This window comes from Lathamus discolor, chromosome 18 (genome assembly GCF_037157495.1).
Source record: "Lathamus discolor isolate bLatDis1 chromosome 18, bLatDis1.hap1, whole genome shotgun sequence".
In the NCBI taxonomy this organism is placed as follows: Eukaryota; Metazoa; Chordata; class Aves; order Psittaciformes; family Psittacidae; genus Lathamus; species Lathamus discolor.
In genome coordinates, this window is record NC_088901.1 from 2,912,911 (window position 1) to 2,924,325 (window position 11,415).

An 11,415-nucleotide genomic window follows, 5' to 3' on the forward strand; every position below is an offset into this window, starting at 1 on the left:
GTGCTCCTTTGAAGATGAGGGTACACAGACAGCACATCCAAGTGAACAGAGCTGGCTAACGGCAGCGAGGAGGAGGAAGAACAGTATCTTCATGGAAACAGCTCCCCACAGGACCCAAATACGGGGATAACCATTAGGACAGATGGAAAGAGTCTGCAGGAAGGTCTCCAGAGGAGTCTGCCAGGTACACATGAATCCACAGCACACTCCGCCTTCAACACCTTTAAACAGTTGAGAATCCCTTAAAGGCTTTCAGTGCACACACAAAGTGGGATTCTGAGCTCATCCCATAGCTCTGGGGAGCTCCATTCCTAACAGATGCCCAAGTCCTCCCAACCCATCACCACTCCCCAAAGGCACAGCAACAGGCTCAGCTTTCAGCACGGACTCTGCCCCACCAGCATCCACCCAGGCAGCATCCAGGGAAGGGAGATCCTCTCCCCGTCCTCCTGGTGCCACTTGGACTCTCACAGTCACAGTTCCATCAGAACAGACTTCGGGATGAGAGCAGGTCCTTACCAGGGCAACGTTCCTGCTGGAGAGCAGCAGCACGCACCCCAGTGGCCAGCACTCCATTCACACCTTTCAGTTGTAGTTTTGAGTAATTCCAAGAAAAAGAAGCCCTGGTAACTTGGGTAAAAATTTATTTTACATACAGACCACTGCAACTGAACTATGAATCAAGAGAAGTTATTTTTCCTTTACAGGAAGGGACCAGCTGGCCTGAGATTAACAGAAGTCTAAGCCTGAGAGCTGGGATTTTAGGTTGGAAATCAGATCTTGGGGTGTGTGGGGAGGCGTCTTTCCAAGCACCACCCAGTTCAGTGAGAGCTGCAGGACTCAAACTGCAGATCAGATGCACTGCATAGTGCTGGAAGCAGATTCCCAGAGTCAGCTCGGACCTTTCCAAAGCTGAACTTGCTGAGAGAGATGATGCCTGGAAAGGCACGGATGCATTTCCAGTGCTTTGTTCAGCTCTCAAACTGGAAACGGAAGTGGTGAAACACACAATGTGTGTGAAGTACAAAACATCGAGTTACAGGGCAGCAGACAAACAGGACAGCAATAATGGTGGGGACCTCCTAAGCCAAGTGTTCTACATGTAGCGGGGTCCTGGCCGAGTTCCTACTATGGCCCTAGTTCAAATGGACAGAGTACAAAAAAATACTTCGACCAATAATTATACTGAAACCAAACTGAACTGAAAAGCAATTCTTACTCTAGGTGCCAATGAGTCCTTAAAAGCAGGGAGGGGATTGAGGAGCTGCGCCTGGGCAGTGCCAGGATCATTCCCGCTGCTCCATTTTTACTTTGGGAGGTCTCAGGAAGGTCCTGTTTTTCTTCTCTTTCTTCCCCTTTGTATTGGCCTGGAAATTCCTCCAGCTGTCCACACGACCATCCCGGCTTTCCTGGGAACAACAGGGAAGAAGCAGAGTTAAGAAGTGCAAGAGCCAGAGTAGGTCTACGTGTAAGAGATCATAACAGCAATGTCCCCCTTATGCAGGATGTAGCACCCTGGTTGCTGGGACACACACTGTGAAGACAGCACAGTGGAACTACAACTGAGTTTACACCACAAGCACCAGCATAAGCTGGTTTCTTGTTTCAGAAGCAAGCAGCTTGGGTTGTGCCGTCCTCACTACAGCACACCGAGTCCTCTGATTTGCAAAGGAAACAAGAAACCTCATCTCCAGTGGATTTTCCTAACCTGTCAGCACAGAACGTGCCATCTTCTTACTTTGGTCTCACATCCTTGAGATGGCTCCCCTTGTGCTGCAGCTTTAAGTCAGAATGGAGAGAGGAGGGAAACATGTGCCTTCTCTCCCTCTCCTTGCCCCAAGCTTCGACACAAAGACACAATGAGGAAAGGTCTCTGGTGCACTCTTTTCTCCCCTCCCTGGCTGATTACCTCAAAGTTCTTCTGCCATTCTCGCTCTCGTTTAGCTTTCTCTTGTGCCTCTATTTCCTCTTCCCTCTGCCGCTTCCTGGAAAGGAAACCACAAAGAAGTTCTGAACCCACAACATCTGCTTTAAAGAAACACGGAACTACTTTCAAAACACCTTGGGCAGCTCTTCTGATTTCTTGGCAGATTAAAGTGCTTCTCAGATCAGAAGAGACAAATACACACACCTAAGTCAGCAAACAGCATGGAAGAACAGTGAGCAGAGAGGGTGGTTTGGCACCACTGACAGCACACACGTACTCAGCTAGGGAGTCAGCTTCTCTTGCTCAGCAGAACAAGCTGGACTCCTTTATAACTAGGGATAAGTTTCTGTAAGTGTTGAGAACACACATTGTGAGGAGTGAATAAACACCTGAGCGTGCAAGGCAATGTTCACCTGCCATCAAAAGCACTGCCCTGCAACTACCTCCCAGACTTCGACTTTTCCAAGACTCTGTGATTCCTTATCTTCCCTGAGGAAGCATGAAGGGGAAAGAGCCTGAACTGCACAAGCACAATGCTGCTCATACCTTTCATGCATTTCTTTCGCTTCTCTTTCTTTCCTCTTAATTTCCAGTTCAGCAAAGAGCTTCATCGTCTGCTTGTATACAGCTTGTTTGAACTGCGAAACACAAACCCAGCCTTAAAATAATGCCCACTAACACAGGTAGAGAAGACTGCTTTACATAAGAATGTCAGAAGCATAAAAAGAAGGTGAACCATATGCCCATAAACCCCCATATTCTGCCTTGAGAGTAGTCAGTAGCAGTGAGATATGAAAAAGGCAAACCGGTCACTGTTCAGTAACTTCCCAGCAGATCATCTTGATGGGGTGTGAAAGGCACTGGCTTTCCAGTAGGGAATATCAGTATACTTAACATAAACTTCATTATTAAAGAACAGCAAGAGATTTCTAAAAATCAATGGAAAATACAATTGTGATGGGGTTACTGTGGTGAAATCAAGAGGGAAAAGGGAAAGATGACAATGGCAAGACCAATGCTGTCAGTGTTTGATAATCATCCGTCATGCTGTTCAAACCTTTAGGGTAACTTTTCAGACTAGAACTCAGGTAAGAACAACTAGGTTTCATGTCATGCCTTTTTTAGGTAAAGTGATTTGTGGCCTAACAGCACATCTATCCTCAAGTGCTATTTAGATGAAAGAGCCAAAACAGCTCTTACTGCAAAACATCACTAACAGCACGTTTAGACACGCTGCAGTGGGTTCTATACTGGCAACAGGAACGCCGCAGTTCCTGCGTTCACAATACAAGAAATTCAACACAAAAAGACAGCATGGTGCACAAGCCATGAAGACGTGCTCCACAGAACACGGTATTTTGATCTATGTAATCTCAGGATAGATTTACTCTTTACACTACAGTTACGTTATTTTCTAACATATACAGGTATTACCCAACACATGGTACTCCTGAAACAGATTTTGTCCTCCCCCGTTTCTCTGCCCAGTAAATGACTTACAACTTCAGGATCATCCTCTTCTACAGTGGCTGGTTTCCCATCCTTCTTCAACTGCTTCTTTTTTTCTTTCACCTACAGATTAAGAACAAAAGTGAGAGACAAAAGGTTTTATAGGGCTTACAGAACTGTGCCCAAGTAGTTCTGCATCCCTGCTCCACTGCATGGGAAGCTCTCCGGATGACAGTGATTTCTTGATGTGGATCAATGTTTTATTTTAGACTAAAACCTCCTGGTCCTAGATCCAGATAAACACATATGAGATCACTACCACCTGAACTGTAGTCATTAAAAATATTACGTTAGACACTATTTATTCAACCCAATCCTCCTGGTGGGCTTTGTTCTTGTTCTTAAGTTATTTTTATACCCAATACACACCATCCAAACCAGGAGGAAGTCTCTTTTGCTTTGTAATAGTCAAAAGACTAACAACAACAAGCAGAAAATAAAGTGTTCCTTGGTTTAGACTATCTGAGTGCTCCCATATCGTCTGCTTTCTCAAGCTTGTTGTGTTTAAGTCCACCCACATCACTCAACTAACTTCTTGGCTAATGCAATCCAAGCTCCTTTTCTTATCTTATAGGTCATTTCCCCCCAACTTCTCTTGCTGTCACCACTTATTTTCTTCCACCTACAGACATCTGAACTGCATCATCCATTCACAGACCTGAAAAAAACCCCATATGTAGGTCAGATCCTGCAGTCTGACCTAATTATTTCAAGTACTGAATTTCACTGAATTATCTTGCACTGAGCTCAACAGCAATCTTGGACAAAGCACGTTTTGTTCATGCCAGGAAGAGCTCAGAGGCCACCTGCACAGCTTTGCTCAGCTCATCTTTTAACAGTTTAATGTACCAAAAAGTAAATGAGAAATGACTGGTTACCCATCACCCCCACTCCTGGATGTTCCTATGGAATACTTACAGTGTGTTCCACATATTCTTTTCCTGCCTGGATCACATCCAAGGCTCTCTTCTTCTGCTCCTGATCTAGCAGCAACTTGTACGCTTTATCTACAGCTAACACAAAGCACCAACATTAATAGCACCAGTAATCCCATTCACAAAGCACCATAAGATTGCTACTTCCTGACCATACAACTTCTGCTTCCTAGAATTTGAGGGGTCTCATTTGGTCAGATTTGGGGGGGTTTTGTGTGTGGCTTTCTTTAAATATACCTGGGTATGTGATATCACCACTAATTATGTGAGTTTTGGGGTAGTGACAGAAACTGTCACACGCCTTTGGAGTTGGCAGGGTGAAAGTATCAGTCCTACCAAGTGATATAGTCATAGGGCGTTATGTAAGTTTAAGGTGCATAATGCAAAGCGTACACCTAAACCCATGGCATTACTTCTGCCATATGGTCTTCGAATAAAATCTAATGCTCGGATTAAACAGTTTCGCTTGCACAACCTCGAAGACCCAGGGACGCGGCTGTCCCCGGTGGCAGCTGACAATGCCATTATCGCCACCTAGTGACACTTTGTGCTGAAATGCCACCCCACACCTCCGCTCCTGCCTCATGTAAAGAGCCTCTACAGCAGTTCTGCCCCTCAGTAGGGCCTCCGCCCCTAATAAACCCTGAAACCAGCTACAGAGAAATAGCTGTCCAGCTACTGCCGTACAGCAGCCCGAGGAAAGGGTGCGAGCATTACCTTCAAACGCCTTCTGGGCTCTATCTGCATCATCTTGGTTTTTGTCTGGATGCACCAATATTGACAACTGCAAGAGAAAGGATCTTGCTATCGAGGTCATTGTAAAAGATGGGAGAGCATTTCAGAGAGTTCTATGGGATGAGGGAATAGTCTGACATCGAAGGAATCACAGGGGATCACATTCCTTTGCATACAGACGAGTCAGCTGACAAAACGTACCGGTATGCATCAGTAAAAGCTTATAAATCAAATACAATCCCTACAATGAACAGGCTGTCTGAGATGTGCAGAACATGAACATCCTTCGGCTACAGTGCCTGGGGCTGATAGGAACCCCTTGGTCACCCAAATCTCGTATCCTTGGTCTTAAGAAGAAACAAACCTACACGGATCATCCTCAACCCAAGTTAACCTTTTAATCAGCATCCTACGGTCTCCAGTATCCCCAAGGCTGTTCAAATATCAAACTGCTTAAAACAGTGGCTAAGTTTTTCCTTAGGCTCCTTTACTGAAAGTCAAGAAAACTCCTTCCTGTACTCTCTATCCAGGAGAGAGAGGCAGGACACTGCTCACTGCAATCCTTAGGGCATCCTAACTGGGCTGGAACGCACATCCTCTACCTTCCTCTTGAAACCTTCTCCATATCCCGAGTTTCGCTGTTGCTGTGTGGCCTCTCAAGTTTGTCTGCATCCTTCCTGGTTCAAAACCAGCCACAGTGTGGCAACTGACACTGCAGCAGTGCTGAAGAATGCAAAATGATGACTTCCTGAACCCTACAGATGGCACTTTCTAGTTCACAGGACAAAGGTTTGCTTCTGGTACTAAACAGCAGCATGCTGCTCATTTACTCCCTGATTTGCTGTGCCAATGTCTTTTTCCTCCTGTTGGCTGTTCCGCACTCCACACTGAGGTGTTAGATCTCATCAGTACACGATTCCATTCCGTTCTCCCTGTTTCTACCTGCTCCAGGTAACTCAGCCACCAAAACTGACCACTGAAATTGTTAAAGAAACCTCAAAGCAAATACGCTTCTGGATCCAAGTCCATGTATTTAAGAAAAATACCTTTTGCCAGCTCTTCCGAGGGATCCTGACCTTCTCTTTGAGCTGAAGTTCAATTATCTGGTTATACACGGGCGGATCAGTTTGCAATAGCCCCACCACACACTTCACAGGGAAAGGGGACACTTCTGCAGTTCTCCTCTCGTTGATTCAAAGACTGTTTTATGCACTTCTTCCCAAAACGCCTACTCCTCTACCCAGACAGAGCTTTACCACCATCTGCCTTGTCCCCAAGCACAGCTGCACAATATTCTCTACAGAGCTTCAAGTTTCCTTCCAGAGGCTCCGAGTTTAAAAGCCAAATACCTGCCGGAATCTTTTCTTTATCTCTTCATCTGTGGCTTCAGGATCCATCTGCAGGACCTAAAAGAGACCATAAGAGCATAATAGTTCGATGATACTCCCCATGTTTCATGTTCTGAGAGCAAGCTCTAAACACCTGGCTCCTGGTGCACAGATTCAACACCAGAGAGCTTCCCCCATCAGGGAACTGCTTCAGGACCTGAGTTTTCATCCAGTAAACCAGATTTTCAATCAGAGACACCACATCTGGGACACTGCTTGTGTGTGCACAGACTCCTCTGACTATGCCAGTGTCCTTTCCACGCTCAAGTCTCCTGTAGACAGCTGCCATCCCTAAATAGCCACAGTTAGTCTAAGCCTCCAACTAGTCCTGTAGCAATGCTCAGTTTGGCAGAAACTGAAGCATATGGTGGCTTTGATCCTGTCAGATTGTTCACAACTGACACTTTGGGCAGAAAACACACAACTTTGGGCAGAACTTCTTCATTTTATCATTTTGAAAGAAGACAGGAGAGTTTTACTGTTTGGTCTCTATGAATGAGCTCAGATCTTTGTCTACAGATCTTTAGGGATGTGGCAGAGTTTCGGAGCTCTTTTGTGATTTACTGAACAGAAGTCCTATGCAACAAGTGAGCCTACTCAATGCAAACACATGCTGGTATGACATGAACAAAAGCTACAGTCTACTTCTAAATGGCTTTCCTGATTTACCCCCCCCGGTCAAATGATAAGATCTACACAGAACTGGACATGGTCAAGGTGAATGTGCTGACTGATGTGGCTGACCAGCCCTGAATTGGGACTACAAAGCACCTGAGGTTTTAAAAAGGCAGATGAGGATGATCTCAAGCAGGGAAAGCCAGCTCCAGATGAACACCAGGTTGATTTATTTACTCTCTTCCTCAGGCTTTCATACTCATTAAGACTTTGTCACCGACTGCAACTGGAATCAAAGAGTGTGATGTGCAAGGGAATTACCCTTGGTCCAGTGACTCCTCAAAGGTTGCTCACCAGTGTGAGCAGCCAGACTCCTCCTCTTACCCTATAAGCATCCAAAACAAAAGCCAGAACTGGAAGTGCTGAGTCAAGAGTGCTCAGAACATGCCACCTGTAGCTGCTGCGTTCTCATTCAGGCTCCCTAGCACTGATCTTCCAAACCTTCCTGCGCTGTTGCACGAGGGAAATGTGTCAAAAGAGTATAATTTGCACCCGATATAAACCAGTGACAAACATACACATCATCCTCCTGCCTTCTGAAAGCTCCTGCGCTGTAACCTACATCCAGAGAACTTCTTCCTGTCTTTATCTTCAGTCTTTCTACTGAAATAAGTACCCAGGAAATGAGGAAGTCAGAACACCGAGTCGGAAGGGAGGATAAAGCATTCAAACCAACCTCAAAAGGGTTCAGGTTGAAATAGGAAGATCCAGGTCGGGTCAGCCGGTCGATTTGGTTTTTGGATGTTAAAACCGAGTCTCGTTTTTCAATCTGCTTTACCTGAAGAACAAGAGAGGCTGACATCAACTGACCATCACAAGGTGCTTACCTGCCCTCCCGGGTGATTACTACACCAATCATCACTGTTGTGTACTACAAATCACAACCCCCTTGCGCATCTGAAGCATGTATTTTACTCACACACCAGCAGAGCAGGTTTTAGCCAATTTTACAGCATGACAGTGGTTTTAACATTATATTTTAACTGTACAAAAGCACTTCTGCCCGTTTCTACTACAGCTGCCGCTTTTCCCCTCACTTTGCTCCTACACCATCACTGTCATCCCTATTCCTTGGAAACACCACTGCTTTCAACCCACTGTAGTGGGTTATATCCTATTGAACACCTTCAGTGACACTGGCGCACGTACCCAAGCCCACTTCATTCTGCCACAGCTTACGTAGCACTGCTCAGGTTGCAGCATCGCCAAACCAAACCGTGCTTTTACCGCTTCACATTCACCTTTATTCAAACAAGCACCGAGCAACCGGCACCGCGTTCTGCGGGCGGGCCCAGCAAACACCTCCCAGCGCTGCCCAGAGCGCCCGGGCTGACGGAGGGGCTCGTCCCGGTACACGGCCGAGCAGCGGCGCAGGGAAGCTCCGGGAGGGCTCCGACGGGCGCTGAGCGCTCGGCTCCTTCCCCGGCCAGCACAGGGGCTGCTCCGGGAGGAAGCGGCAACAGCTCCGCCTCGGCCGCTCGCCTCCCTCTCTTCCCTCCACCCACCATTCGCTCCTCGCCCGCCCTCCCGCGGCCCCAAGGCCCGTCCCGGCAGAGCGGGGGCCCCGCTCGGTGCGGCGGGGCGGGGCAGGCCGGGTGCCGGGGGGGGGGCCCAGGCCGCGGCGCGGGTGCCGGTACCTCGCTGTAGAAGGTGAGGAACGCCTCCTCCGCGGCGCCGCCCGCCCCGGGCTCCCCCGCCGCCGCCGCCATTGCCGCCGCCACCACCACCACCACCACCACCACGTGACGTGACGTGACGTGACGTGACGCGACGCGACCGCACGTGACCACGGCGCTGAAGCCGGCAAGGGATGGGGCAGGAGGCCCTCGGCACGTGATCGCGGCGCAGCGCTATTAGCGACAGGCTCCGCTCTCCTCACACCCCGCGGTGCCTCCTGACGGGACGGGACGGGACGGGACGGAACGGAACGGAACGCCGGTAGCTGCCGTTCCCCGGCCGCACTCCGCAGCACCGCAGACGGGAGGTAGGAAGCGGCGGCTGCGCAGCCGCACGCCGTGACGCAGCGGCGGGGGGCGGGTCCCGTCCGCGCGGCGCTCCAAGGGCAGCGGGCGATGGCGGCGGCGGCAGCGGCGGTGCGGGGCGGCCTGCGCGGGGCCCTGGCGCTGCAGCAGCAGCAGCGCTGGAGCTCGGGCTCGGGCGCTGACCAGGTGGGCGGGGGGCGCTGGCCGTGCCCGCGGTGCTCTGCTGCCGGCCGGGCCCCGCTCACCGCCTCTGTCCCCGCAGCTGGGTGAGCTGGGCAAAGGCGCCGGGAAGGGCGGCGGCGGCGGCGGCGCCATCCGAGAGGCCGGCGGTGCCTTCGGGAAGAAGCAGGCGGCGGAGGAGGAGCGGTACTTCAGGTGAGCGGGGCCCCCAGCCTCGCCCGCAGCCACCGCCGTGTGCGGGTGCTGCAGCGTGCGCTGCCCTTTCCTTGCAGGGAGAAAGAGAGGGAGCAGATCTCCGCCCTGCGGAAGCACCACGAGGAGGAGATTGATCACCACCAGAAAGAGATAGAGCGGCTGCAGAGAGAAATCGAGCGTCATAAGCATAAGATCAAGGAGCTTAAGCACGATAACTGAGCCGACACTGAATGTACGCGGCCAATGCTGGTTGTGGTGTAAAGCAGCGTTGAAGACTGTATGTATGCTTTGGCCAACATAATCCAAATTGTTCCAATTATACCGTGGCCTGCAACAATGTCAAATAAACTGCTCGGTCTCTTTGCTGTTCAGTAACTGCTTAGAAATAATCCGCTGTCTTGGTGTTAAGTGTTATTGCAAAGTGATGCCGTAGTCCTGAGCAGGCAGTTCTGGACAGAGCTGCCCTGCTTTCATTAGTTACAGCAAAGGAGTCACCACTTACGCTTGGTGTGATAACTTTACAGGCAAAGCTGTAGGAAAAGTTGGGGGAAACGGTAGCTGTGTAGAGACCCCTTCACACAGGAGTCACGTTATCTCAAGGAAGCTGTCACGGGGTGTAAAGGGGAGGTGACTCTCCACTGAACTTGCAGGGTGTAAGGTTCTTTTGTTACGCTTAGTGCTCACTGTCATACACTGGGAGGGGAACTTAAGCATTCCAAGCTCCAGTGATTCCACATGTGATGGTGTGGATTTCTGAGCAAGACAGACGAGATCCTGACTGCCACCTGAAGGTTCTTTTTTGTGGAGGCAGTCACCTGGTGGTGGGGTTTTTCTATCTAGTTCTCGATGTTTCTTTTGGAAGTCCCTTTCCAAAGAAGGATGCATTAAGATTAACGTTCATGGAATCATAGTCACAGACTGGTTTGGGCTGGAAGGGACCTTAAAGCTCATTCAGTTCCAACCCCTGCCACGGGCAGGGACCCCTTCCACTGGAGCAGCTTGCTCCAAGCCCCTGTGTCCAACCTGGCCTTGAGCACTGCCAGGGATGGGGCAGCCACAGCTTCTCTGGGCACCCTGTGCCAGCGCCTCAGCACCCTCCCAGGGAAGAGCTTCTGCCTAAGAGCTCAGCTCAGTCTCCCCTCTGGCAGGTTATGCAAATGCAGTCACTTCTGTGATTTTAATGTAAAAAAATCTGTCCTGAAACATACAGTGGATAGTTACTGGAATGTGTGTGTGGCCTTCCTGCACCGAGACTGACAAGAAGGGGATTTTGTATAACAAGAATGGGCAAGTGAGAAAGCAGCCTCCCCATCCAGCCCTGCACCGGCACATGCACAACTGCCTGAACAGGTTTAGTTCCTCCCACTGGTAAATCTGCCTCTTGTGAGGTGCTACAGTGGAGCTGGATGGAGGTAAGTGGCTGAAGGGCCCTCTTTGAACAGAGCCTTTGATGCAGAAAGTGCTGTGGTGAGTGGCTGGTACCTGCTACAACCCCAACCACCTGCTCCTCTTGGGCTGCTCTCACTGAGGAACATTGCAGGTTGTGGTACTTCTCATCTGAAGAGTAACTGATGGCACCGGTGACAAGTCCATGCCATGTCATCTGTGTGATCAGGCAATTCTGGAGCAGAGCAACCAGAATCTGAAGCTTGAAACTGGTAAGGCTGCAAGGATGGTGCTTCACTCAGAGAAGATGCCATAGAGAGCTTATTGTTCTGGGTTTCCTCAATTGCTCTGGAATGGCTGATGGCATGAATAGCCACCCCTCCATCCCACAGGCACAGGGGTACACAAAGGGATGGATTCTTCTCTCTTCCCTGCTAGCTCTAGTGCATCCTGGTCATTCATTGTTCCTCAGGGTTGCACTGACCCTGTTCACAACACCCAAA

General features: G+C 49.6%; 2 protein-coding genes across 2 annotated transcripts; one reads left to right on the top strand and one right to left on the bottom strand.

The window, feature by feature from the left end:
• Positions 1-627: 627 nt before the first annotated feature.
• Positions 628-8,911, bottom strand: DNAJC8 (DnaJ heat shock protein family (Hsp40) member C8). The gene is made up of 9 exons (XM_065697957.1): positions 8,807-8,911; positions 7,846-7,947; positions 6,456-6,512; positions 5,089-5,155; positions 4,355-4,449; positions 3,428-3,499; positions 2,474-2,565; positions 1,910-1,985; positions 628-1,409 (listed from the first exon to the last, which is right to left on the bottom strand). The coding sequence occupies exons 1-9, from the start codon at positions 8,876-8,878 to the stop codon at positions 1,287-1,289; spliced, it is 756 nt and encodes a 251-aa protein (XP_065554029.1). The 5' UTR covers positions 8,879-8,911; the 3' UTR covers positions 628-1,286.
• A 295-nt stretch (positions 8,912-9,206) lies between these two features.
• ATP5IF1 (ATP synthase inhibitory factor subunit 1) lies at positions 9,207-9,915 on the top strand. The gene is made up of 3 exons (XM_065697958.1): positions 9,207-9,337; positions 9,414-9,526; positions 9,604-9,915. The coding sequence occupies exons 1-3, from the start codon at positions 9,242-9,244 to the stop codon at positions 9,743-9,745; spliced, it is 351 nt and encodes a 116-aa protein (XP_065554030.1). The 5' UTR covers positions 9,207-9,241; the 3' UTR covers positions 9,746-9,915.
• The last annotated feature ends 1,500 nt before the right edge of the window (positions 9,916-11,415 follow it).

Excerpts from the sequence above, each read along its gene's own strand:
- DNAJC8 (XM_065697957.1), bottom strand. The coding sequence starts at position 8,878 with ATGGCGGCGGCGGCGGGGGAGCCCGGGGCGGGCGGCGCCGCGGAGGAG. Across the intron at positions 7,948-8,806 it reads TCCTCACCTTCTACAGCGAG|GTAAAGCAGATTGAAAAACG; the intron begins GTACCGGCACCC and ends CTTGTTCTTCAG. Across the intron at positions 1,410-1,909 it reads AATGGCAGAAGAACTTTGAG|GAAAGCCGGGATGGTCGTGT; the intron begins GTAATCAGCCAG and ends TGTTGTTCCCAG.
- ATP5IF1 (XM_065697958.1), top strand. The coding sequence starts at position 9,242 with ATGGCGGCGGCGGCAGCGGCGGTGCGGGGCGGCCTGCGCGGGGCCCTG. Across the intron at positions 9,338-9,413 it reads CGGGCTCGGGCGCTGACCAG|CTGGGTGAGCTGGGCAAAGG; the intron begins GTGGGCGGGGGG and ends CTGTCCCCGCAG. Across the intron at positions 9,527-9,603 it reads GAGGAGGAGCGGTACTTCAG|GGAGAAAGAGAGGGAGCAGA; the intron begins GTGAGCGGGGCC and ends CTTTCCTTGCAG.